The 24,446-nt window shown below is 41.1% G+C and overlaps 1 protein-coding gene across 6 annotated transcripts in view; it reads left to right on the top strand.

Moving 5' to 3' along the window:
- Positions 1-24,446, top strand: part of BTBD7 (BTB domain containing 7) — a 113,999-nt gene that overhangs the window by 72,585 nt on the left and 16,968 nt on the right. For 5 of the 6 annotated variants that reach the window (XM_050953217.1, XM_050953214.1, XM_050953215.1 and 2 more), the window contains 5 exons: positions 9,036-9,244; positions 15,996-16,071; positions 21,864-22,024; positions 22,405-22,548; positions 23,806-23,995. In XM_050953217.1, the coding sequence (XP_050809174.1) occupies positions 9,036-9,244; positions 15,996-16,071; positions 21,864-22,024; positions 22,405-22,548; positions 23,806-23,995 (780 nt within the window). Of the gene's footprint in view, positions 1-9,035; positions 9,245-14,450; positions 15,204-15,995; positions 16,072-21,863; positions 22,025-22,404; positions 22,549-23,805; positions 23,996-24,446 lie in introns of those variants that run through there. The other variant, XM_050953219.1, reaches the window with a different exon arrangement.

Raw genomic sequence — 24,446 nt, 5'->3', positions numbered from 1 at the left:
AGAAGAGACTTTTGAGTGTGTCAGAGTGTTTAGCTCTGCTTATTTCCTTTGAACCAAAAATCTTTTCATGTTTTCAGACTTCAGGATGCTTTTGGAATCATCGGATAGTCTTTTTGCCTGAAAATGTGACTATTTATAACCAGATTGCACAGAAACCTACAGTACAGTTTGGCAGGGACAGAATGAATGCAACAAGAAATCTAACCAAAAAACAAGCTCACCCAATAAAAAACTCCTTCAAGAAGTCAGATTGTTTTGTTTAGAGAAGTTAATCCTTCTTCTAAGCATACCATCATAAATAATCTCCCAGTGCCTGATAGGTTTTCATTGCCAAGTTTGTTGTTCTGCTAGAACTTCCTATTTAAAATCAAAATGGAAAAGGTTTTAAAACAGCATTTCACTAAAATGTAAATTATTAAATCTCATGGTAGTTAAAATAGCTTCTAAACCATACAAATTAAGCTCCAAGATCCGGTTTATGACATTTTGTAACACTGAAGTATTTTGACAGTTAAACTTCCCAAATGATTTCAGCTTACCCCCTCCTTTTTAAATAGCCTCTGTTTTAAATGTTAGCCTTCAAAGATCTAACATGAGAGTTTTGAAGGCTCTAAAGGGAATTAAGCACCCAACTTCATTAGGTTCCTTTGAAAATCCTAGCTGTACACATGTAGGAAAGACAACTGTAACTTTTTCACAAATACAGGTAGCAATCAAGGACTTCTGTGTAGGTCTCTGTTTTAATTGGTCATTACTTTTATTTAACAGCTTTCATTTTCAGAGAATACTTTTTCTCTGTGCCTTGGATATCACCACTATAAATGAAGGGTATGTCCCTGTGTGTATCAGTAAGATAGAGGGCAGCCAGTCTGAATAGAGGAGATTTGAATCTGACACTCCTTCTTCCAGACTCACTGCAGGGTCCAGTCTGTTCTTGCCTTGCTCCTAGAAGCAGCCCAAGTAGGCCTTCCATACTTACTAAACTGCAGCTTGGCCTATGCAGTTGTAGAGGGTGAGGAGAGCCAAAGCTTCAAACACTGAAAGCAGGAGCACTGAATTTACAGAAGTCTACTTCTAGCCTTCCTGACAGCAATTCTATTCACTGTAATCAGCAGACAGCTCTGAGATCGACCACAGTAAGTCACCATTGGAAACCGTGTGCTTGTCTCACTGAAGGCACCACCCTTTCCTGAAACCCTACAAGGACCCTGACACCAGTGACTAAGATGGCAACATTTAACTTATTGAGGCATAGAAGTCCTCAGATATACTTCTTATGAAAGAGTCTGTTCTTCTCTTAGGACTTAGCCATGTTGTAGCCTGTAGGTGTGTGTCGCCTTCCTGCACTGAGATGCCTATAACAAATTCCATAAGAGAAGCTAAGACTCTCTGTAAAGAACATCACCATCTTCCAAAGTGTTCCTAGGAAAAGTTCTCTTGGTTCATACTTCCATCTATAAGTTGGTTTAAAATAGGCTGTGCCATTTCAGATGCTGACATCAACCTACCAACAACCTCTGGAAAACCATAATCTGGAACCAAATATCCATGAGCTCTGGTTATTCAGTCCTAAAGTAAATGCTTCAGTGAGTGTATCCCTTTATGATCCCAGGGGGCAGTCAGCATCAAGGAGCTGGGTGACTCTTGGAGCTCTACACAATGGCATATGGCTGCTATTTGGTGGCTAATGAAGATCTATCTTTTGGGTTCACCAAGACAGTCTGCAGAAGCCTATCTAAATGCATGCTGGCTTTTAGCAGTTTCACTTATTTTAATATTGTCCCAGCACTGAGGGACCCTTTAGGGCTTAATGCATTCAAATTGGGTGAGTTGAGGGGAATAACTTCTATCCCAGAATACAGGAAGAGCTGGCACATGAGATTGATTGTGCGGTATATACCAGTGCTAGAAGTCTAAATAATAAGATGGGTGAGTTTAGAGTGTCTTGTATTAAATGAGGATATTGATATAATAGGCATAACAGAAACTTGGTGGAATGAGGATAATCAATGGGACACAATAATACCAGGGTATAAATTATATCTGAAGGACAGAACAGGTTGTGCTGATGGGGGAGTGTCACTATATGTGAAAGTGTAGAATCAAATGAAGTAAAAATCCCTAAATGAACCGAACTGTACCATAGAATCTCTATGGATAGTAATTCCATGCTCTAATAAGCATATAGCTGTAGGGATATATTACCGACTACCTGACCAAGATGGTGATAGTGACTGTGAAATTCTCAGGGAGATTAGAGAAGCTATTAAAATTAAAAAAATTAATAATAATAATAATAATAATAATGAGGGATTTCAGCTATCCCTATATTGACTAGATACATGTCACCTCAGGACAGGATGCAGAGAGAAAGTTTCTTGATACCTTAAATGACTGCTTCTTGGAGCAGCTAGTCCTGGAACCCACAGGAGGAGAGACAATTCTTGATTTAGTCCTAAGTGGATCACAGGATGTGGTCCAAGAGGTGAATATAGATAACTGTAACTCTTGGTAATAGAGACCATAATATAAATATCCCTGTGGCGGGGAAAACACCACAACAGCCCAACACTGTGACATTTAATTCCAGAAAGGGGAGCTACACACAAATGAGGTTAGTGAAACAAAAATTAAAAGGTACAGTAGCAAAAGTGAAATCTCTGCCAGCTGCATGGAAACTTTTAAAAGACACCACAATAGAGGCTCAGATTAAATGTATACCCAAATTAAAAAACATAGTAAGAGAACCAAAAAAGTGGCACCGTGGCTAAACAACAAAGTAAAAGAAGCAGTGAGAGGCAGAAAGGCATCCTTTAAAAAGTGGAAGTTAAATCCTAGCGAGGAAAATAGAATGGAGCATAAACTCTGGCAAAAATCTAGTGTAGAAATATAATTAGGAAGGTCAAAGAGTTTGAAGAACATCTAGCTAAAGACTAAAAAAGTAATAGCAAATTGTTTTTTAAGTAAATCAGAAGCAGGAAGCCTGCTAAACAACCAGTGGGGCCACTGGATGATTGAGGTACGAAAGGGTCAGCAATGTGTCTGTGGTAAAAATGTTGAGGTCTGTAGTAATTTTTCAAAAAATTGAAAGACATAAGCCCCTCAAATATCTGTCATTAAGTATGGTAATTTTGTCAAATGTCCATTGCGCAACATGGTGGTGTCAACAATAAAGCCATTGTGGAGAAACTAAATGAGTTCTTTCCATCGGTCTTCATGGCTGAGGATGTGAGGGAGATTCCCAAACCCGAGCCATTCTATTTAGGTGACAAATCTGAGGAACTGTCCCAGATTGAGGAGTCATTAGAAGACAAATTGATAAACCTGAACAGTAATCAGTCACCAGGACCAGATGGTATTCACTCAAGAGTTCTGAAGGAATTCAAATGTGAAATTGCAGAACTATTAAATGTAATCTGTAACATTTAAATCTGCTTCTGTACCAAATGACTGGAGGATAGCTAATGTGATGCCAATTTTTAAAAAAAGCTCCAGAGGTGATCCTGCCAATTAGAGGCCGGTAAGCCTTACTTCAGTACTGGGCAAACTGGTTGAAACTGTAGTCAAGAACAAAATTGTCAGACACATAGATAAAACATAATTTTTGGGGGAGAATCAACATGGTTTTTGTAAAGGGAAATCATGCCTCACCAATCTGCTAGAATTTTTTGAGGAGGTCAACAAGCATGTGGACAAGGGGGATCCAGTGGATATAGTGTATTTATATTTTCAGAAAGCCTTTGACAAGGTCCCTCACCAAAGGCTCTTATGCAAAGTAAGCAGTCATGAGATAAGAGAGAAGGTCCTCGCATGGATTGGTAACTGGTTAAAAGCTAGGAAACAAAGGATAGGAATAAATGGTCTGTTCTCAGAATGGAGAGAGGTAAATAGTGGTGTCCCTCAGCGGTCTGTACAGGGACCAGTCCTATTCAATATATTCATAAATGATCTGAAAAAAGGAATAAACAGTGAGGTGGCAAAACTTGCAGATGATACAAAACTACTCAGGATAGTTAAGTCCCAGGCAGTGTGTGAAAAGGTACAAAAGGATCTCTCAAAACTGGGTTACTGGGCAACAAAATGGCAGGTGAAATATCCTGTTGATAAATGCAGAGTAATGAACATTGGAAAACATAATCCCAAATGTATATATAAAATGATGGGATCTAAATTAGCTGTAAGAAAAGAGATCTTGGAGTCATCGTGGATAGTTCTCTGAAAACATTGACTCAGTGTGCAGCAGCAGTCCAAAAAGTGAACAGAATGTTGGGAATCATTAAGAAAAGGGTCGATAATAAGGCAGAAAGTATCATATTACTTATATATAAATCCATGGTATGCCCACATCTTGAATACTGTGTGCAGATGTGGTCATCCCAACTCAAAAAAAGATGTATTGGAATTGGAAAAGGTTCAGAAAACGGAAACAAAAATGATTAGGTGTATGGGACAGCTTCAGTATGAGGAGAGATTAATAAGACTGGGACTTTTCAGCTTGGAAAAGAGATGACTAAGGGGGAATATGATTGAGGTCTAAAATCATGACAGGTGTGGAGAAAGTAAATGAGGAAGTGTTGTTTACTCCTTCTCATAACACAAGAACTGGGGGACACCAAATGAAATGAATAGACAGCAGGTTTAAAACAAAAGGAAGTATTTCTTTACAACACAGTCAACCAGTGGAACTCTTTGCCAGAGGATGTTGTGAAGGCCAAGACTATAACAAGATTCAAAAAAGAACTAGATAAATTTGTGGAGGATAGGTCCATCAATGGCTATTAGCCAGGATGGGCAGGGATGGTGTCCCTAGCCTCTGTTTGCCAGAAGCTGGGAATGAGTGACAAGGAATGGATCACTTGATGATTACCTGTTCTGTTCATTCCATCTGGGGCACCTGGCATTGGCCACTGTTAGAAGACAGGATACTGGGCTAGATGGACCTTTGGTCTGACCCAGTCTGACCTTTCTTATGTATATTTATTAAAAATCCTTGCTATCTATTTGGAGGTGACACCATATGACTAGTGAATAGTTACTGTCATATCTATATTTGGGAAAAGAGTGATCCAGGCAATTAGATCTGTTAGTCTGACCTCAATAGTGTGGAAGGCTTTAGAACAAATTATGTGAAAGAATAATTAAATTAATGAAGCACATGCAAAAGGAGTGTAATGCCAGAGTGGGTTTACCCAAGGTTGATCATACCAGACTAACCTGATTTCCTTCTTTAAGGCGATAACTGTTTTTTCCAGATAAGGGAAATTCAGTTGATCGAATATACTTGAACTTCAGTCAAACATTTTACATGGAACTGTATGGGAAATTTAGTTAAATTTTAGGTGATGGGGATTACCACAAGATATAAGAGGTGTGTAAAGACCTAGCTAAAGGGAGATGGCAACAGGTTATGCTGATAAGTGAATGGTCAGATGGTGGTTGCCAGTGGAATTCCTTAAGGACTGGTCTTGGGACCAATCTTATTTAATCTCTTATAAATTAGCATGTCACAAAAAGTTGGAATGTGCTAATGAAATTTGCTGAGGATACAAAGTTGGGAGGCATCATTAAGGTCATCCAAGTTTTTCTGAATAATGTTCCACTCACCCTTTGTATTGAGTAACAAAAATGGGATGAAATTCAGTATTCAAAGTGAAAAGTCATGCACTTAAGGTCTGATGTTAAGACTTTCTAATATAAACTGGGAGTTCATCATTTGAAAGCAACTGAGGAGGAGAGAGTCCTGGGTGTGTTGGTCGATCACAAGATGACTATGAATCATCAGGGTGATGTGGCTGGGAAAAAAGGCAAATGTAATAATATGTCAGATAATGCATTTCCAGTAGAGAGAGAGAGAAGTATTAATGCCATTGTATAAGGCACTGGTAAGACTTCATTTGGAATATTATGTACAATTCTGCTCACCTATGTTCAAGAAAGATTAATTGAAACTGGAAGAGGTGCAGAGAAACAGCTGCTAGAATGCCCAGGGAAATGGAGAAGAAACTGGAAGAGATTTGCTTGTTTAGCCTGGCAAAACAAAGGCTTGAGAAGGGGATATGATTGCTCTTTATAAATACATTGAGGGGGAGCATGGCAGGAAGGTAAACACTGGAGTGGTGAATAGCTGTTTAAGCTAAAGAATATTGCTGGCATGAGAACAAATGGATGTAAACTAGCTATGAGCAAATTCAGGCTGGAAATTAGAAGAAAGTTTCTAACCATCAGAGGAATGAGGTTCTGGAACAGCCTCCCAATAGAAGTTGTGAGGACAAATTAGTTTTGAGAGAGCTGGACAAATTTATGAGTGCAATAATAAGGCTGCTTATCATGATGGGGTGCAGGGCTCAGCAGCCCCAGGGATCCCATGTGGTTTATATCTTATGTTCCTAAAATCAAATGCTTCAGCTGATAACCTGTAGGGGTCAGGAAGGGATTTCCCTCCCTTCTCCCCCACCCCTCCCATGTATTATTTTTTTTAATCTCCTTCCCCTGAAGAATCAGGGATGGCCCCAGTTGGGGATAAGCACCAGCCCACCCCAATCAGTGTCCCAAGGTGGTACCAACCATTCTCTCTCTGAGGTTGATTTGGTTCTTGCCTGTATGCTCAATGTCTGACTGATTGCCATATGTAGGGTCAGAAAGTAACTTTCCCCGGGTCAGATTGGCAGTGATAATGGGATTTTTTCACCTTCCTCTGTAATGTAGGGTGCAGGTCACTTGTTGAGATCATCTAGCTATATTTCATTTAATCAATTTCCTGCCACTGCAGGGGCCTTGGGCACTAGTGCATCTTGGTGTCTTCTGTTCTCTGCCTGTGGCACATGATGATCTCATCTTCTGTGGGCTGTAATATTTTCATCTAATTTTGACAGGTGGGTTTAATGTGCATGTGTAGGTGACCTGAGATATACAGGTCAGACTGGAGGATCTGGTGATTCCTTCTGGGCATAAACTCTGTCTCATGGATCAGGACCCCATTGTGATAGATGCTGTACAAATAGAACAAAAAATGCTCCCTACCTGATAGAGTTTACGTTCAAAATATAAGACAAGACAACAGTTGGTATAGACGGAAAACAACTAGGAGACAATGAGACATTATTAGTCCGCATTGGTCATAGGACACTAGTGGCCTTAGCACTCTGAAGTTTTTTGTAGGCATCACAGAGAAGGAGAATTTTAAGAGATTTGAGGAAGGATGATGATAATACTTTGTTGCTTATGGGGAGCTCAGCCCAAGTGCAAGGTGCCACAGAGGAAGAATGAAGGTGCTTGTCTGAAAATGTAACAAGTTAAGTGTTTAAACTTTAAAATGTATAGAAATCTGTTCAGCAGAGATACCACTACATTTGTTTGTTGACATTTTTGGGAGGTGAGGAGAGTGGGGGAGAATAATAAAACTAAGGTTGAAATTTTCAAAGATGCTGAATTCCTCTAGTTTTCTAACTTCCATGGACTTTCAAATCTCAACAAGACACTTATAACCACCACAACCCTCTAAAACACAAACTGTGTTAGTCCAGTGGTTATTACTTCAGGGAAGGCCTGAGAAGAACAGATGGACCTTCAACTATGCCTCAAAAATCAGTGGACTTGGGCTTTGTAGCACCAGTGTGGTGAAATTAATTGAAAAGTAAGAGGCAATCCACTGAGCACACTGCTGTCAGCATTCAATATTCAGTCATTTTTCAAATACTGCTTCTCCCTCTCCGGAGCCAACATGGGCAGCCTCAAAAAATGGTTACACTGTGGTTGACAGGGCTCCGGGTGAAGTTCTTGGGAGCTGGAGGTCCTTGACTGTAGCTGACTCCCTCCTACCACAGAACAGGAGATAAGTTTGCTTTGCTATCTTTGGGTCACAGTGTGAGGTCCATGTGCCTGCATGTTTCTTCCCACATAACATCAGCTACATAATCTGAGAACTTTCCCCAGAATACTCAAAGTGTATAATCAATGAAGTGACAGTGAAGGGGGTCACCAGTATAAAAGTTTGAGAACCACTGATTTAAGCGAATGCAGGAAATCATCAGTTGCTATCATGGACAGGATTAAGAGGCAGAACATTTCTACCCAGAGGATCTCTAAGTGGGTTTGGAGTGTATCACTCTCTACAGTCAAGTATAGGATGTGCCTATGCTCCACGGGCTATGAGCGCGCAAGCATCAACTACAACTGTGCGCCATGAAGTGCCACTCACTTACATATGAAAGGCAGTCACATGGAGTTTGTTGCACACCTTTTCCTCACCGTATGCACTGGTGTAAGACTCTACGGTGGCTGCCTCATTCGGTGCGGCTGCCTCATTCGGTGTGGCTGCCCTTTGTTCCACAGTTCCATCATCTTCCTCGCACTCTCGTCCTGACTAGGTACTGCTTGTCAGTCACAGTCAGTGGAATACAATAGGAGCTGTCACTCAAGAAGAGGAGATTACTTACCTGTAACTGGAGATTCTTCAAGATGCGTGGTCTCTATGTGTATTCTAAACCTGCCTTCCTCATTCTCTGCTATGGATCTGGTGGATTTGTAGTGGAGAAGGAACTGAGGGCACAGTTGGTCCGCCCCACCCTTTATCATCTCAGTTGATATCATGAGGCGAAACAAGGGTACATGTGCAGACCAACGGACATTACTATTTTTAAAAAGATTTGGCTTTGGGCACATGGTGCAAACGCATAAGCCTTGGTGTAATACAGATAGGGACAACACAAATCAAAGAACCTTCAGTTACAAGTAACTTCCTCTTTCTATTAGAGCACACAAGCTGACGAACAAAATTCTAGTTGTTTGGCTTTAAGAAGATTAAATTTGAACAATTACATACATCAGAATGCTGAAACACAACTGTAAATGTTTTTATATGTACTCAGAATTCAATAGTTTGACCCTTTCTAATCTTTATCTACAGGGATCTTCTAGTTTTATTTAGATTTTTGCAATGATGGGAGCTGTATAAGACCTTAGGTACAGATTTAGGTGTTCTCCTTAAGTATTAAACTGCCTCTCATAGTGTTGCTGCTCTGTTTTTGTTTTTGTAGGTTGTGAGGATATTATTGCTGAGAGCATCTCACTAGACACTTTAATTGCCATTCTCAAGTGGAGTTCTCAGCCATACGGCTCCAAGTGGGTACACCGCCAAGCATTGCATTTCCTCTGTGAGGAGTTTACCCAGGTCATGACTTCAGATGTCTTTTATGAACTGAGCAAGGACCACCTGCTGACTGCTATCCAGTCTGACTATTTACAGGTAAATGTTTAATTTCTTGTCATTCAAAAAGTAGCTAATTATGTTTTGAAGCTGTAGTGTACATTTAGCAGAAGCATTCAGAGTGAATAAAATCTTAAATCTTCCTAAATGAGAACAATAGATATTAATATGCTTGTGGATTTGTGTGCGCAGAATAAAGCTTTTTATCTTTCACTCACATATACACAAACCACAGTAGAGGAACTGATTAAGGAAAGTACTTTGTTTTCTTGACTTAAAACGCCACCTAAAATGGCTGTAGAAACTATTGCTTGAAAGCCTAAGAGTAGTCTAGAAACTGCTGCAAGTTATTTTAAGTGAAACAGTTCCAGATTAAACTTTTGCCTTGCCTGTTTAGGTTTTTGTGGAAATTGCAGAGTCTCATTTTTGCTGCTTTGATGTATAATGTATGTGAAAGTTACTCTGGTTTGTGTTTAAACATACTGCTTATTTTTTACCTTAGAAATATTAATAATGATCACACCGATTTTCCATGAGGATGCATACTGTTTGCTCTTAAACCTTTCTTGAAGGGGCAGAAGTGTTGAAACTTTAATATATGGCCTTTCTCCAAAATGCTCATTAGTAATTTAAATTAAATGTTAACAAAAACTAACAAACTTGATTTGAAGAGTCTTAATAAAAGTCTCTCCTTTCACTCTTCAACTCCTGTGATGTGGCCATTTAACTAGTTTTCCATTTATCAGGTTCTGTGTAGCCTGGAAGGCTCTAATGAACTACGAACTTCTTTCAGCAAGTTGAAAAAATTATCATGGGTGGCATAAGCTCACCTCTCTTTCCTTTCCAAATCACCTTTTTTAAACAGCTAAGATTAGTCACTCAGACAAACCTTTTTTTTTGTACTTTCCCACCTGTCTGTGTTTTTTTTCTTCTCAAAGTAGTTATGTTTGCAGTCTGGCTGAATGTATGAGCTAAATCTAGAATCCAAATGACGTAAGTGCCATTCTGTGGCAATGATGTTCAGCCAGTAATACACTTAGCCTCCGCGTCCTTCCTTCCCTTCTCATTTACAGATTCTGCTGATTCAAGCCAAAGCCCCTCACAATTTCATAGTGGTATGCTGTAGATACCTGGAATAACTTCAGTAGCTTCTATGACTTGATAAAAGTTCTTTCTTAATCATGATTTATTGGCATTTTCTCGTGGCCCTAGACTGCTAGTTCTTGTAATTTGGCCTTTTGGCATTCTAGAAATTGATAATAGGCAAAGAGTAATGGCTATACTACACTGCACAAGTGATCCATGAGTAACAAAGCTGGTTAAATGTCTTTTGACTGAATGTTTTTAATCAGAAAATGCCAATATGTTAAAACTGAGACTTTTTTTGGAGAAACATATTGATTTCAATTAATTAGATTTGTCATGTGTAGGATGGAATTTCTGGTCAAAACTAGAAAGAGAGAGAGAGAGACACTTACTGTATAGTTGACTGGTTAGGGCATTTTCCTGGGATGTTTTAAAACCAGGTTCAGATCTCTGTCTGAATTAGGCAGAGCAGGGACTTGAACCTGAGTCTCCCACATCAGAGATGAGTGCTCTGTGCATGTGTGCGTCCGAGTAAGTTAAAATGTATTCTGATGTGAAATACAATTTTTTTTCATGTTTTTGGACCAGCCCTAGTTAGTAAGCTTCTGAGACTTGGGAGATATGTTGAAGCAGTTATGCTAATAGTCTGCCTCTCTACACCTTTGTCTTACAAGAAAGGTTGTACCTGCAGGGCAAAATTTAAGAACTTGAGAGTGAAACCATCCAGGCCACGTCCTAGAAGCTTCAGTTCTACAGCACAAGTCTGTCATGTCAGATAGTCTTTACATTGGGTGTTCCCAGTCCCCAGGGCAACTGGGGGCAGACCAGATCTTTTTCTCTGAGCCTGGGCTTAGAACCGCACTTCAGGAAGAGCTGTCTGGAATTCTGCGCCTCTAAGTGGCATACACAGCAGTTTCCAGATCTCCCTCCTTAGCAGAGCTTTCAAATGACGTTTAACTAATGTCTTGGTTTCTTCAGTGACTTCAAGGTATTTCTCAAAACTACCAAAAAAAAAAAAAAGGGGGGAGTGCAAAACAATGTGTTCTGGCTTTCTGAGGAGGGTTTGAAAGACAGCAGCTTTTCTCCCAGAAATGACAGATGGAGTCAACAGGCCAAAGGAACCCAGCTCCCAGCTGGAGTATGGGCAAGATCCACACCAACGGACTTGAACAGGCCACAGTAAAACCAGCTCCCAGTAGGCATGGGACAAGGTCTCTGAGTGGTGCTTCAGGATTGGCCCTTACCTGGGAGTGGACCACTTCAGGAAAGAAGTCTTGAGATAATCAGAGAACTGTATGCAGTAGAACTCACTCATTGCTCCAGAGACAAATTTATTCTTTCCCCAAAGTAAATTAAAATAAACCAACATAATTAAGATCTTTGTTACCATCAAACAGTGCAGGTTGCAATAGTCCATCTGCTGCTTATTGGAACGGTAGCACCAGTTCCATGGAGAGACAAATATTTTGGTAAGGTCACACAATAATTCTTTGTGGTACAAAATAAAACAATGGCATGCAGCCCATTTAAGATCTCAGGTCTTAGTTCTACAAGGAGCTATACATTCCAAATGGAAATACTGAAATCTATCATTACAGAATTATCTTCCCAGAGTTTCTGAATATGAAAACAAACTCCTGGAATGTAGTGAATATGTGATTGGGGAGAGTCACTCAAAGAAGAGAAGCTGAGAGAGAGGAACTGTGGTCACTTGTTCTAAAATGGTGATAAATGCTCTACTAGTATCTTAGAGGAAATTCATAAATTATGTCTATGTATATATCACTTGAGGTTTAAATATTGGCATTACAAGAAAGACATATGGGACAAGTTAACTGAAGCAAAGGACGTTGTAGTGTTTTTACAAGATTCCCCAACCATGGAGCTCAAGGCCAACACTTCTTGGAAAGACAAATCAGTGACTGCAGGCATATTTCACAGTAAGAAACCCATTCCTAATCATTGTCGCAGAACAGATTCCTGAGTATCACCAATCTTAACAAACCTCTCACAATATCAAGATTCTTGTCATGATCTTGATCTGTGTAATACAAATCCTAATACAAACTGAAGCTGAAAGTTGGTTTTATGTCCCTTCCTCTTCTCACTAAAGCTCTCTTGCCTGGGGTTTTAGAGCTTGCCATGCTTCAGTGAAAACCTGTTACATGGAACCACCATGTTTGACAGAACATATACTAGCCAGGGCTCCATCCCCACTTCCTCCTGTAATAAGTGGTGATATTGTCCTTCTGGATGAATCCAAACATCCTAGGGAAGTAAAATTCATGTTAGATGTGAACAGAGCTTACAGGGGGTAAAACTCCTCTCACTACCATGCACACCCTGAAAACAGCAGCCATTTAATGGGCAAAGAGACCACATGCTTTATGATGAGATCTCCCACCTGCACTTTCTCAAACACTATATAGTTGACATCTTCAGTCCTCCTGATGCAACGTTTTGTAGAAAAGATGTTACAGAGCAGGATTCCCCAGTAACCCACAAGTTCATCTTCAATCCTGTGTGGGTAAATTGAATCCTCTGTCCCTTCTGCTTTCTGCATCCCACTGTGAAGACTGACAGAAAGGGAACTGAGAGGGGTAAAATTCTATTACTTGTGAATTTTCGTTCTAGGACTGTCCTTTGGAAGGTTGGTATATGTCCAGGGTATTTCCTTGCTATTGCTCTCAAGTACTTTGAAAGGGAAGAATGTGTTCCTCCAGGAAATCCCTAAATTTCATGTCATGGCTATGCTTCAAATGGTTTGAGTTTAATAGTGCTTTTGAGCTTCTATATAATTAGGTTCCAAAGTTGAAAAATACTATAATTCTGGAGAGTTCCTTTTGTGGGGTGATCCTAAATTCAGGCTCTGAGCAGAGATCTAGTCTGTTCCTAGTTGCCATTCAGATGGAGAATGTCCACTGTGAAGACTGACATGGAGGGTTCTAGAATGAAAATAAGCGAATAAGACGCAATTTTCCCTTTTAAGCTTACAAATCTTGTTTTTGAAGATCACATTCGTGTCTGTCACTGGGGTCATACTAAGAAAATTATATTTTTAAAAAGTAATATACAGAATTGCTGTGGGGTTACCACATTTGAAATGCAAAATAAATGTATCCCCACCCCACAAGGCAAGCCCACTGCAACCTCAACCACAAGGCAACTTCGCACCCCCCCAACCTCCTTCAATAGCCTCTTATAGTATCTAGAGAGAGAACACACATAAGATTGATAACATAATTTTCTTTTTTAAACTGCGGAAGTGGGAACACTGCAGCATCTTTACCTGGACACTAGGGCTGTCAAACAATTTTTAAAAATGAATCTCAAGTGTGAGTAGGGCTGTGGGTTAATCCCAATTAACTTATGCGATGAACACAAAAAAATTAACTGATTTAAAGAAAATTATCGTGATTAATCGCGCTGTTAAACAATAGAATACCAATTTAAATTTATTAAATATTTTGGATGTTTTTTTACATTTTCAAATATATTGATTTCTATTACAGCACAGAATACAAAGTGTACAGTACTCACTTTATATTATTTTTATTACAAATATTACAAATATTTGCACTGTAAAATAAAAAATAGTATTCTTCAATTCATGTCATACAAGTACTCCATCATGAAAGTGTAACTTGCAAATGTAGAATTTTTACATTGTTTTGTTTTTGAGTGCAGTTATGTACAACTTTAGAGCCTACAAGTCCACTCAGTCCTACTTCTGGCTTAGCCAATCGCTAAGACAACCAATTTGGTTACATTTATGGGAGATAGTTCTGCCTGCTTCTTATTTACAGGGTCACCTGAAAGTGAGGACAAGCATTTGCATGGCATTTTGTAGCCAGCGTTGCAAGGTATTTACGTGCCAGATATGCTAAACACTTGTATGCCCCTTCATGCTTCAGCCACCATTCTGAAGAACATGCTTCCATGCTGATGATGATCGTTAAATAAATAGTATGTTAATTAAATTTGTGACTGAACTCTTTGGGGAAGAATTGTATGTCCCCTGCTCTGTTTTAACCGCATTCTGTTATATTTCATATTATAGCAGTCTAGCATAGTATAGCCACACATGTTTGATGTACGAACACTGTCACTGCAGATTTGACAAAACATAAAGGTACCAATGTGAACTTTTTTAAAATAGCTACAGCACTCAACCTAAGGTTTAAGAATCTGAAGTACCGTCCAAAATCTGAGAGGGATGAGCTGTGGAGCATGCTTTCAGAAGTCCTAAAAGAGCAACACTCTGATGCAGAAACTACAGAACTCAAACCACCAAAAAAAAGAAATCAACCTTCTGCTGGTTGCACCTGACTCAGATGATGAAAGCGAACGTGCATCGGTCCGCTCTGTTTTAAATTGTTATCGAGCAGAACCCATCATCAGCATAGATGCATATCCCTGGAATGGTGGTTGAAGTCTGAAGGGACATATGAATCTTCAGCGCATCTGAACGCCTGTTCTCACTTTCAGGTGACATTGTGAACAAGAATCAGGCATCATTATCTCCTGCAAATGTAGTCAATTGCTAAGACAAACAAATTTGGTTAAAGAAGTAGGACTGAGTGGACTTGTAGGCTTTAAAGTTTTACACTGTTTTATTTTTGAGTGCAGTTTTGTAACAAAAACAAATCTACATTTGTAAGTTGCACTTTCATGATTAAAGATTGCACTACAGTACTTGTATGAGGTGAATTGAAAAGTGATTTTGTTTATCTTTATTACAGTGCAAATATTTGTAATAAATATAAAGTGAGCAGTATACATTTTGTATCGTGTTGTAATTGAAATCAATATTTTTGAAAATGTAGAAAAACATCCAAAAATATTTATAATGAATTTAAATTGATATTATATTATTGTTCAACAGTGCTATTAAAACTGTGATTAATCACAATTTTTGTAATTGAGTTTATTTGTTTTGAGTTAATCACTTGAGTTAACTGCGATTAACAGCCCTACTGGACACAAACTTTTAACATTAGATATCTTTCTCCTCTCCTTCCCCCAGTGTATTGTGCTAATGAAAATCTTTAGATCTTATGTTTAAAAAAAAAAAAAAGGAGGGGGGGATGGGAGCAGATTAAATTGTTTTCCTGGCAACTGGTAAAAATACTGGCCAGGTGGTAACTCTAGATTGCTGAGAAGAAAAGGGAGGTGCATGTGGCATAGATGAGTTCCAGAACTTTTTATGTATAGAAATAATTTGTTAAAAATAGAGATTTTTGTAACTCTAGAAATAATAAATAGTTTTTTAAAAACTGTAAACTCCTAAAAGAGAGAAGGCAGTGGGAGAAGACACTTGTGAAATCATAATGGAAAAAACCAACAGAATTAGCAGGTTTGAGGGGGATTTATTTTGTTGTTTTTAAATAAATGATCACTTTCTAGATTAAACAAATTATACCAGGTTCTTTGCAAACTATATTGCTTTGGGAAACTTATATTGTGTAGCAGAACTTAAAGCTAGACTTTCCTACTCTCTTTTTCTTAGTTTGGATATCAGTTTTACTACAAAGTACTTGAAGCAACGGTGGTACATTAGAATGCAGGCTAATGTGAATGTGTTTTTGTTGTGAGGTAACTCAATTCAGTTTTTAGCCTGAGAAATATTTGTTTGTTCAGTGGTTCCCATGCAACGCTTTGTTAATAAACTAAGTATGCATTGTGTTCCATTTCTTTATTGTAGGCAAGTGAACAAGATATTCTTAAGTATCTTGTTAAATGGGGAGAACATCAGTTGATGAAAAGAATAGCAGACAGAGGTAAGAACCTTGTTTTTAAAAAATAAACTTGCTAGAGAAATGGACGACACATTTCAAACTGATAGTTTTTAAGTTCAAGAAAATATGTAATCTTGACTATACTGTGAGCAAAGGAAAGCTGAACAAAAGCACTACTCTGGGAATTTGTCTTCACTAAAACATCAGCAGTACCAATAAACATTGTGCTAGAAAATAGCCAAAAGCACAAGCACGCTTGATATTAGAAAGACAGGATAGGTGAGGTAATATCTTCTATTGTATCAACTTCTAATGGTGAAAGAGGCAAGCTTTTGACCTACACAGAGCTCTTCTTCAGGTCTGGGAAAGGTACCCTGAGTGTTACAGCTACATACAAAGGGAGACCAGTTAAGACATATTTAAAATTTTATTAAAGCGAATGTTAAAAAATATATATATAATACACAGGTTGAGAGAAGTGTCTGTACATCGGAGTATAGTGCTTAGATTAGCCACAAATACGTTTGTTTTTTAAGTTATATGTTGCATAGAATACATAATCAGCAATAACCCAAATTTAGGTGAATAGATTTAATAATACAGTTTAGATATTAGAATCTGAATACTCGGGTACATCACTCATGAAAAGTTGTACAGAGATTTGTTTGTGGAAAGCAAAATATATCAATGAGTGGAGATTGTCCCTCAGTAATTGAGAATTTAGGGTAGGTTGTCCATTTAGAAAATACAGACCACGAGGAAAGTTTTTCAGTTACTTTTCTGACTGACCATTTAAGGTGAAATGGCCAGTTAACACTTCTACTGTCAGAGGTAGGCCCTACCAATTTCACTGCATGAAATCACCCCTCCCTGTGAAATCTGATCTCCTCTGCTGCTGGGAGCCCCAGGCTCCTAGCTGTTAGTCCAGCCAGGCTGGGGCAGGGACAGGATTTGTCCTTCCCCTGCATGGCTGCTCTTAATGGAGAGATTAGATCCACCTCCAGAGGCAGCACAGAAATATGATGGTGGTACACCCTCACTTATGTGCTGCAGCAGCATGGGAGCTGGGCTCTGGGCTTCTCCCCCCTACTGCTCCTGCCATGGCTCTGGGCTTCCTCCCCCAACAGCTGGGGCTGGGGGCTTCCACTCCTGCTGGTGTAGTGTGAGAAACTGAAACTGCTATCTGTAGGAATTTGCTACATCAGACAGCAGTTTAACAATTTCTTACATATGAGTAACTGCTACAGGTAGTGAATTCCTACAGGTAGCAGTTTCTTGCACTACGTTGGCTGGGCTTGGGACTTTCACGCACAGCCACGCATGTACCTGTGCGCCCGCGCACACATCAGCCCAGGCTCAGGGCTTCTGCACCCCACCCCCCGCCAGCCTGGGCAACCCGGGCTTGGGGCTTCCTCACCTCCCCACCACCGGAGCAGTTCGGGGCTTCCACCCCCAGCGGGGGTTCAGGGCAGTCCAAGCTCAAGGCTGCCCAGCTCGAGGCATCAGCCCCACAGCTGCAGCCAAGGCTCAGGTCAGTCCAGGCTCGGGGCTGCTTCTTCCCCCCAGGGCACCTACTGGGGCTGCAGGTGACCTAATTGGAGCTTCCACCCTAGAGCTTCTTCTGGAGTTGGGGCTAGGACCGGCGCTACCATTTAGGCAGCCTAGGCAATCGCCTAGGGCGCCAGAATAAATGATGGGCGCCGTTTTGCCGGCGGAGGCGGCAGGCGGCTCCGGTGGAGCTGCCGCAGTGGTGCCTGTGGAGGGTCCGCTGGTCCGCAGCTCCGGTGGACCGTCCGCAGGCACGACTGTGGCAGCTGCACCAGAGCCGCGGGACCAGTGCGCGGGGCGGCGAAATTGCCGTCTGCCTAGGGCGCTCAAACCCATAGTGCCGGTCCTGGTTGGGGCACCCATTTTTTCCAGGGGCCCCCAGATTGGGGGCCCCACCCTTAATCTGTCACTGCCCTGGACTAGGAGCTCCCGGCTGGGGCGCTCCTAGCAGCATGGGGGAGATCCTACCCACCTCCACCTCTCGGAACCTCCTCTAACTGCAGGAAGTGCGGAGTATGGCTGCTGCCTAGGCAGCACAGAAGTGAGGGTGGCGATCTTGGGGCTTCCCTTTCCCCCAACACCTTTGCAACCTCCCCCTTATCCCATTTTGGGTCAGAACCCCTACGGTTACAACACCATGAAATTTCAGATATAAACATGAATTCGTGGAATTGACCAATTTTAAAACCCCCTGGCTGTGAAATTGACCAGAATGGACCATGAATTTGGTAGGGCCCTAGTCATAGGATAAAGAGGGTTAGTGGCTTACAGATTGTTATAATGAGCTATAAATCTCAGTGTCTTTAAGTCCATGACTTTTGATGTCTAGCAGAATTTCGGATTTAAGTTCCAGGCTCATCTTCTGAAGGTGTTGTACAGATATGGAATGATGGTATTATGAGAAGTGTTCACCCAGAGGTGATATGGTGTTTTTTCTCTCTTATTTTTCTGAGTTCATTTGAGAGCATACCGATTGTGTCATTTCCCCTACAGAATTATTGGGACATTTAATGCACTGGATATGGTACCCATCACACCATACTTTTCACAACATGTGGTGTATGTTGAACATCATACCAGTGGAGATATGTCTGCAGATTTTTTGCATCTGTCATGGTAGGGTGTGGTGCCATTTTCAGTTGATGTGTCCTGGTCTGTGGGGAACTTGCTTCTGATGGTGAGTTTAGTGTGGTTGGGGGGGTTGTTTGAAGTCCAGAAAAGAGGATTTGGGAAAGATTTTCTTTCAGGATATGGTCCTCATCAAGTATGGGTTGTAATGGCTTGTTTGATACTCCATATGCGTTCCAGTTTGGGGTGGTAGATGACAACTAGAGGTGTGCAGTCAGCAGTTCTTTTCTGGTATTGAAGCAGATTCTCTTGGGGTATTTGGGTGGTCCGTTCCCAGTCTACTTCTCTGGTGGAGTATCCTTGTTTGGTAAAAGGCAGTTTTAAGTGTGTTAAGGTATATGTCCTGGGCTTTCTCCTTGGAGCATATGCTGTGGTGTTTGAGTGCCTGGCTGTAGATAACAGATTTCTTGGTGTGTTTAGGGTGATTACTGGATCTATGAAGGTAAGCCTGGTGAACCATGGGTATATAGTAGTCTGGAGCTGATCATGGTGCATTTGTTCAGAAGTTCTTCCTCAAGGTGGCCCATGAAGAGCCATCCTAGTACTCCTGGCTGTTCCAATGGTTTGGATAAAGTTTGTTATTGAATGTAAAATTGTTAAAGGTGAAGATGAAAAGAATGAGTTTGATGTCTGTGGGGTGGATATGTTAGTGTTGTCCATAGCCTTCTACTGTTTGAGACAGGCAACAGTTCTGTTCTGCGAGATATTGGTGTATTTAGGACAGAGGTGGGCTCTCGAGCTCCCAGTGGGGAACGGGGTCTGGGGCTTGCCGCACTCCAGCTGGAGAGTAGGGTCCAGGACCGCTCTGCTCGGCTCCCAGAAGCAGTGGCATGTCCTCCCTCCGGCTCCTATGTATAGAGCAGCCAGGGGGCTCCATTCCACATGCTGCCCCAAGCGCTGCTCCTGCAGCTCTTATTGGCTGGGAACCACAGCCAGTGGGAGCTTCAGGGGCAGTGCCTGCAGACAGGGCAGCACGCAGGAGAGCCGCCTGGCCACATCTGCGCATAGGAGCTGGAGGGGGAGACATGCCGCTGCTTCCGGGAGCTGCTTGAGGTAAGAACTGCCTGGAGCCTGCACCCCGACCCCCGAACACCTCGATCCCAGCCCAGAGCACCCTCCATCCTCAGCCCCACCCCAGAGCCCGCATTCCCAGATGGAGCCCTCATTCCTCCCCAACCCTAATTGCCCTCTGAACCCCTCAGACCCAGCCCGGAGCACCTTCCTACACCCCAAACTCCTCATCCCCACCCAAGAGTCTGCACCACCACCCCCATGCAGCCCTCATTCTCCCCTGGATTCCACCCTACCTGCCCCAGTCTGGAGCCCCTCTCACACCCTGACCTCCTCATTTCTGGGTCCACCCTGGAGTCTGCACCCCCCCAACCAGAGCCCTCACCCCCTCCTGCACCCTAGTCCCAATTTTGTGAGCATTCATGGACCTCCATACAGTTTCTATACCTAGATGTGGCCCTTGGGCCAAAAAGTTTGCCCACCTCGATTTAGGGAGTGCGAGAATGGTATTCCGTGGGAGGTTATTAATGTTGTGGAGTTTCTGGAGAAAGTCAGTTGTGTCCTGAAGGAAACTGGCCCTTTCTGTGATGAGTGAGTTGAGCATGGTTTCTAAGAGTCTTCATATTCCTATGGTAAGAGTGATGTGGCCAGATATGATGGATCTGCCTGGGTTCTTATTTGTGTGTCTTGGGAAGATGGGGGGATGATGTGTGTAATTTCTCATAGTTGTTTGGGAAAGGATTTGATGATATCCCTAAATTGCTGGTGGAACAATGGTGTGGGATCTTCTTTGATTCCTTTATAATAGGTGGTGTCAGAGAGTTGTCAATTGGCCTCCATGACATAATTATCATGGTTGAAGACTGCAATGGTGTCCCCTTTGTCTGCTGGTTTGATCACTATCTGGTGGCTGGATTTCAAGGATTGTATAGCTGTCCTCTCAGCGGTGGAAAGATTATGGTGGATGTGATGATTGTTAAGGATTTCACTGATTATTTTACTGAAGTAATTAATGTAATAATCAAGTATGTAGTTTCATCTATTGTGGTATGTCCAGTCAAATGATTTTTTTTCTTATGACTGTCAGTTTGGCGTATGATGGTAGTTGTGGGTGGCGCCGTCTTTTGCAGTGAAAGAATTCTTTGAGGCAGAGTCAACAAAAGAATTCTAGTAGTTCTCTTGTAGTATGGTATCAAGTTCTGTGGTGGGTAGAAGTTCAGTCCTTTGGAGAGTACAGATAATTCAACTCCAGTTAAAGGAGCATTGATAATTTGATGGTTGGGTGTAGTGTGCAAGTGGTGGGTCCTAGTTTATGGGTTCTCCTGAATATGGTGTTCTGTGCATTGTCGAGTAGTTGGTTCCACTTTCTGTTTTTGTGGTGGGTAGCTGTCATCGGGTTTTTTTATAGTTGTTTGGGGGTTCTTGCATGATCTCTGTGTGGGTTTCCTGATACTTTTTTCTTCCAGTGTGTGGGAACATGTGATTGATCTCTTGTTTTAGGTGATCCCTTCTTGAGTATATGAGGTGAAAGGGATGGTTCGTTAGTTTTTTCTGAAGTCGTTCTGCGGAGCTGTTCAGCATATTTGCAGTTGTATATAGTAAAATATATATTGTAGCTCAAGCAGAAATAATGGGCTTGATGCAGAAATTACTAGATGGGTTATATGGCCAGTGCTGTATAGCTGACTAGGTTATGATGATCCCTTTTGCCATTAAAAATCTGTGAAAATAGTGTGGTCTTTCTTGGAAACCACTGGGGGAAGGGAAAGAATCCACAGAAGAGTCTAGAGGAATTACCAGCTTTGGGAGATGAAAAGAGTTTTTTGTTGCTATAGGAGCATGGTTTTGCAAAGGGCCTGAGAAATATCTATACAAACCATCTTTCCGTCAGCTTAAGCAGTAACAAGCCAGATAGAAAATAAACTTTGGGGAAATGGCTTTTGGGCAGGTGACTCACATCCATAGGAACCAGACTGAATTGTGCTGGTGGCATGCTGGTTCCTTTTGTGGAAAAACAATGCGAGGCACTGTCTGTCACTGACTATGCAGATTTCCTTTTCCTTCCTGCAACAGAAAGGTAGAACTTCTGTTTTCCTATTAAATGTTTATTCAGGTGGAGACTATATATTTATTATTCCTTTCCACAGAGCCCAATTTACTGAGTGGTACTGCCCACAGTGTGAACAAGCGTGGTGTAAAGAGGCGAGATCTTGACATTGAGGAGCTGAGAGAGATCCTAACTTCTCTTTTACCTGTTGTCCGCATTGAGCACATTTTACCTATGAACAGTGAAATACTGAGTGATGCTGTAAGTCTTTCTTCTCCTACACCCCACAATCCACCTTTCAGACACACAGATCTAGCCTGTGGGATTTTATATTTCAAGCAGTGCAAAAGTCCTGGGTTATTTTACCTTTTTAAAATAGAGGCACCAAAATTTACGAACTTTTGTTCTTGATAATTATCATAAAATAGTATTTTTAATGCAAGTTTTGTGCAAAATTTAAAATTTGGAATGGCTGGTGAATTTTGGATCCAAGTAAGTACTCCTTGATTAAAAAAAAAAAAAAGAAAAATTCACTTAAATTCCTCAGGGAGCTTGGCTGTACCTATTCAGCATGTTTGGTTACTAAAATATTAATAATATAAATTGTAATACGTTCAGTTTTAAAATTCTGTCTTTTACAGATGAAGAGAGGCCTCATTAGCACCCCTCCTTCAGACATGCTACCAACAGCAGAAGGTGGAAAGTCAAATGCCTGGCTACGGCAAAAAAATGCTGGGATATATGTTAGGCCACGACTGTTCTCACCATACGTAGAAGAGGCGAAGGTAACTATTGATAATATGTGGTCATTACTAAACTGACTTCAACAAGGAATTCTTCAGACAAAGTTTCAGTATATCTTGTATTGTTTGCATGTGCTGTTCTAAAATACTAACACTTTCAGTTTAACAAGGCTTATAGGGCTGATCATTAGACCCAAGTCTACAACTTGTTGGAAGACTTGACAACTGTTCTAGTCAGAATTTCCTGATTCACTGAAATCAAAATCTTTTGATGAGTCTTTGGTTTTAATGAAATTCTGAGGGAAGACCTGCCTGGTGGTATGATGGAAAGCTGAGAACCTGGGGGTCCTGGCTTCTGCTAGATGGAGAATGGCAATTCCACCTTTCAGAGAATTTTAAAATTTTTGGTTTTTCATTCCAAATGTGAACTAAGCCACATTTTAAAATCTCTAAATCCTCTGCAAACAGAATGGCTGTCCTTGTCCAGCTCTACTGAAGTGCCCCATTGTGCACCTCCAGCAGTAACCTCCCCATAACTGACCTTAAGGTAGCAGCTGAGATGCAGGTGGCATCCTAGGACAGGCTTAGGAAAGGGCCAGGGCATGTCTGTGATGGGGCAGGAATATGATGCAATCTGGCAATCCTGGCTCACAAAGTGGCCCCTTGTGGACCACTGCTACATGTTCAAGCAGCCATGACTTATGCCAGGAGCTGGTTTGGCCTCAGCAATGCCTAGGTTTGGGTGACAGAAGGGCAGTGTAAAGATAGCTATTCTCATCTCCCTCTCCCCACCCCGCTGGTGCTCCTGTGCACCTGAAGATCGAACTTCTGTAATCATAAGAAGAGTCCATAAGCATAAGAGATTTTGACAATGTGTTTTTTTGAGGGGAGATTCCTAATTTTTGTTCATGGGATCAAACTAAAGAAACTCCAACATTAAATCCCTTTTGCTACCATTAAAGTACTCTTTTTGCTAATATTAATCACGGTGGAGAGGGAAGGAGAACGGACTTGACTCATGTTCTTCCATCTATAAAGTGAAGAGATATTTCCAGCATCATCTGAGTAGTGCTATGAGAATTTTGAGTGGAAAATACTCTAGAACCCAAGTAATGTTATGAATTAGGAACCCCTGTGCTTCCTACATTATTCGTGGTACCTTTTTAAAAGGATTGACCTGCATATTTCAGGGGGCAGTAGTTGGTTGAGTTATGGTTACTCTATGTGAAAAATATGACTTTGGAAAAGTAATAGAATTTTTTGTAGCAGTTCTTATTATCTAACTACTGTTTGTTTTAGTCGGTGCTAGATGAGATGATGGTGGAACAAACAGACCTCGTTCGTTTGCGGATGGTTAGAATGTCCAACGTGCCCGACACCCTCTACATGGTAAACAACGCAATGCCACAATGCTGTCATATGATTAGCCACCAGCAAATCAGCAGTAATCAGTCCAGTCCTCCTTCAGTTGTCGCCAATGAAATCCCAGGTAAGAATGCTAGCTGATCTGCAGCAAACTATTTACTGTCCTCTGGGGTTCTGTTGATGGGGATTATTAAACTCTCTTCTTGTGTCCCAGAGTTTTCGCATCTGGGGTTGGTAGATGGACTGCTTATTTTAAAAGATTTCCTCCAAGGACTCTGAGTTTGGGATGAGTGGGAATTTTTTTGAGTAGAATTCTAACTAGTTGTGAGGGAAAGGAGCCCCAGTAGAAAGGGTGCTAGTATTCTTATAGTGTAGAAGCACTTTTATAACCATAGTATCTCACCAGTATGATACTAGATTCAAATACCTACTCTACAGAGCTATCTATAAATGATAGCATTCACACGTGCCCCAACAGCAGAAGGCAGAAACGCTGCCATCCTATAGACAAGACTCCAAACAAAAATCAACCAAATGTCAAATTATATAACATTTTGCATTGTGCCAAATTCAAA

This window comes from Gopherus flavomarginatus, chromosome 5 (genome assembly GCF_025201925.1).
Source record: "Gopherus flavomarginatus isolate rGopFla2 chromosome 5, rGopFla2.mat.asm, whole genome shotgun sequence".
In the NCBI taxonomy this organism is placed as follows: Eukaryota; Metazoa; Chordata; order Testudines; family Testudinidae; genus Gopherus; species Gopherus flavomarginatus.
Note: the sequence above shows the minus strand (reverse complement) of the source record. Positions and strands in the feature narration are given on the sequence as shown.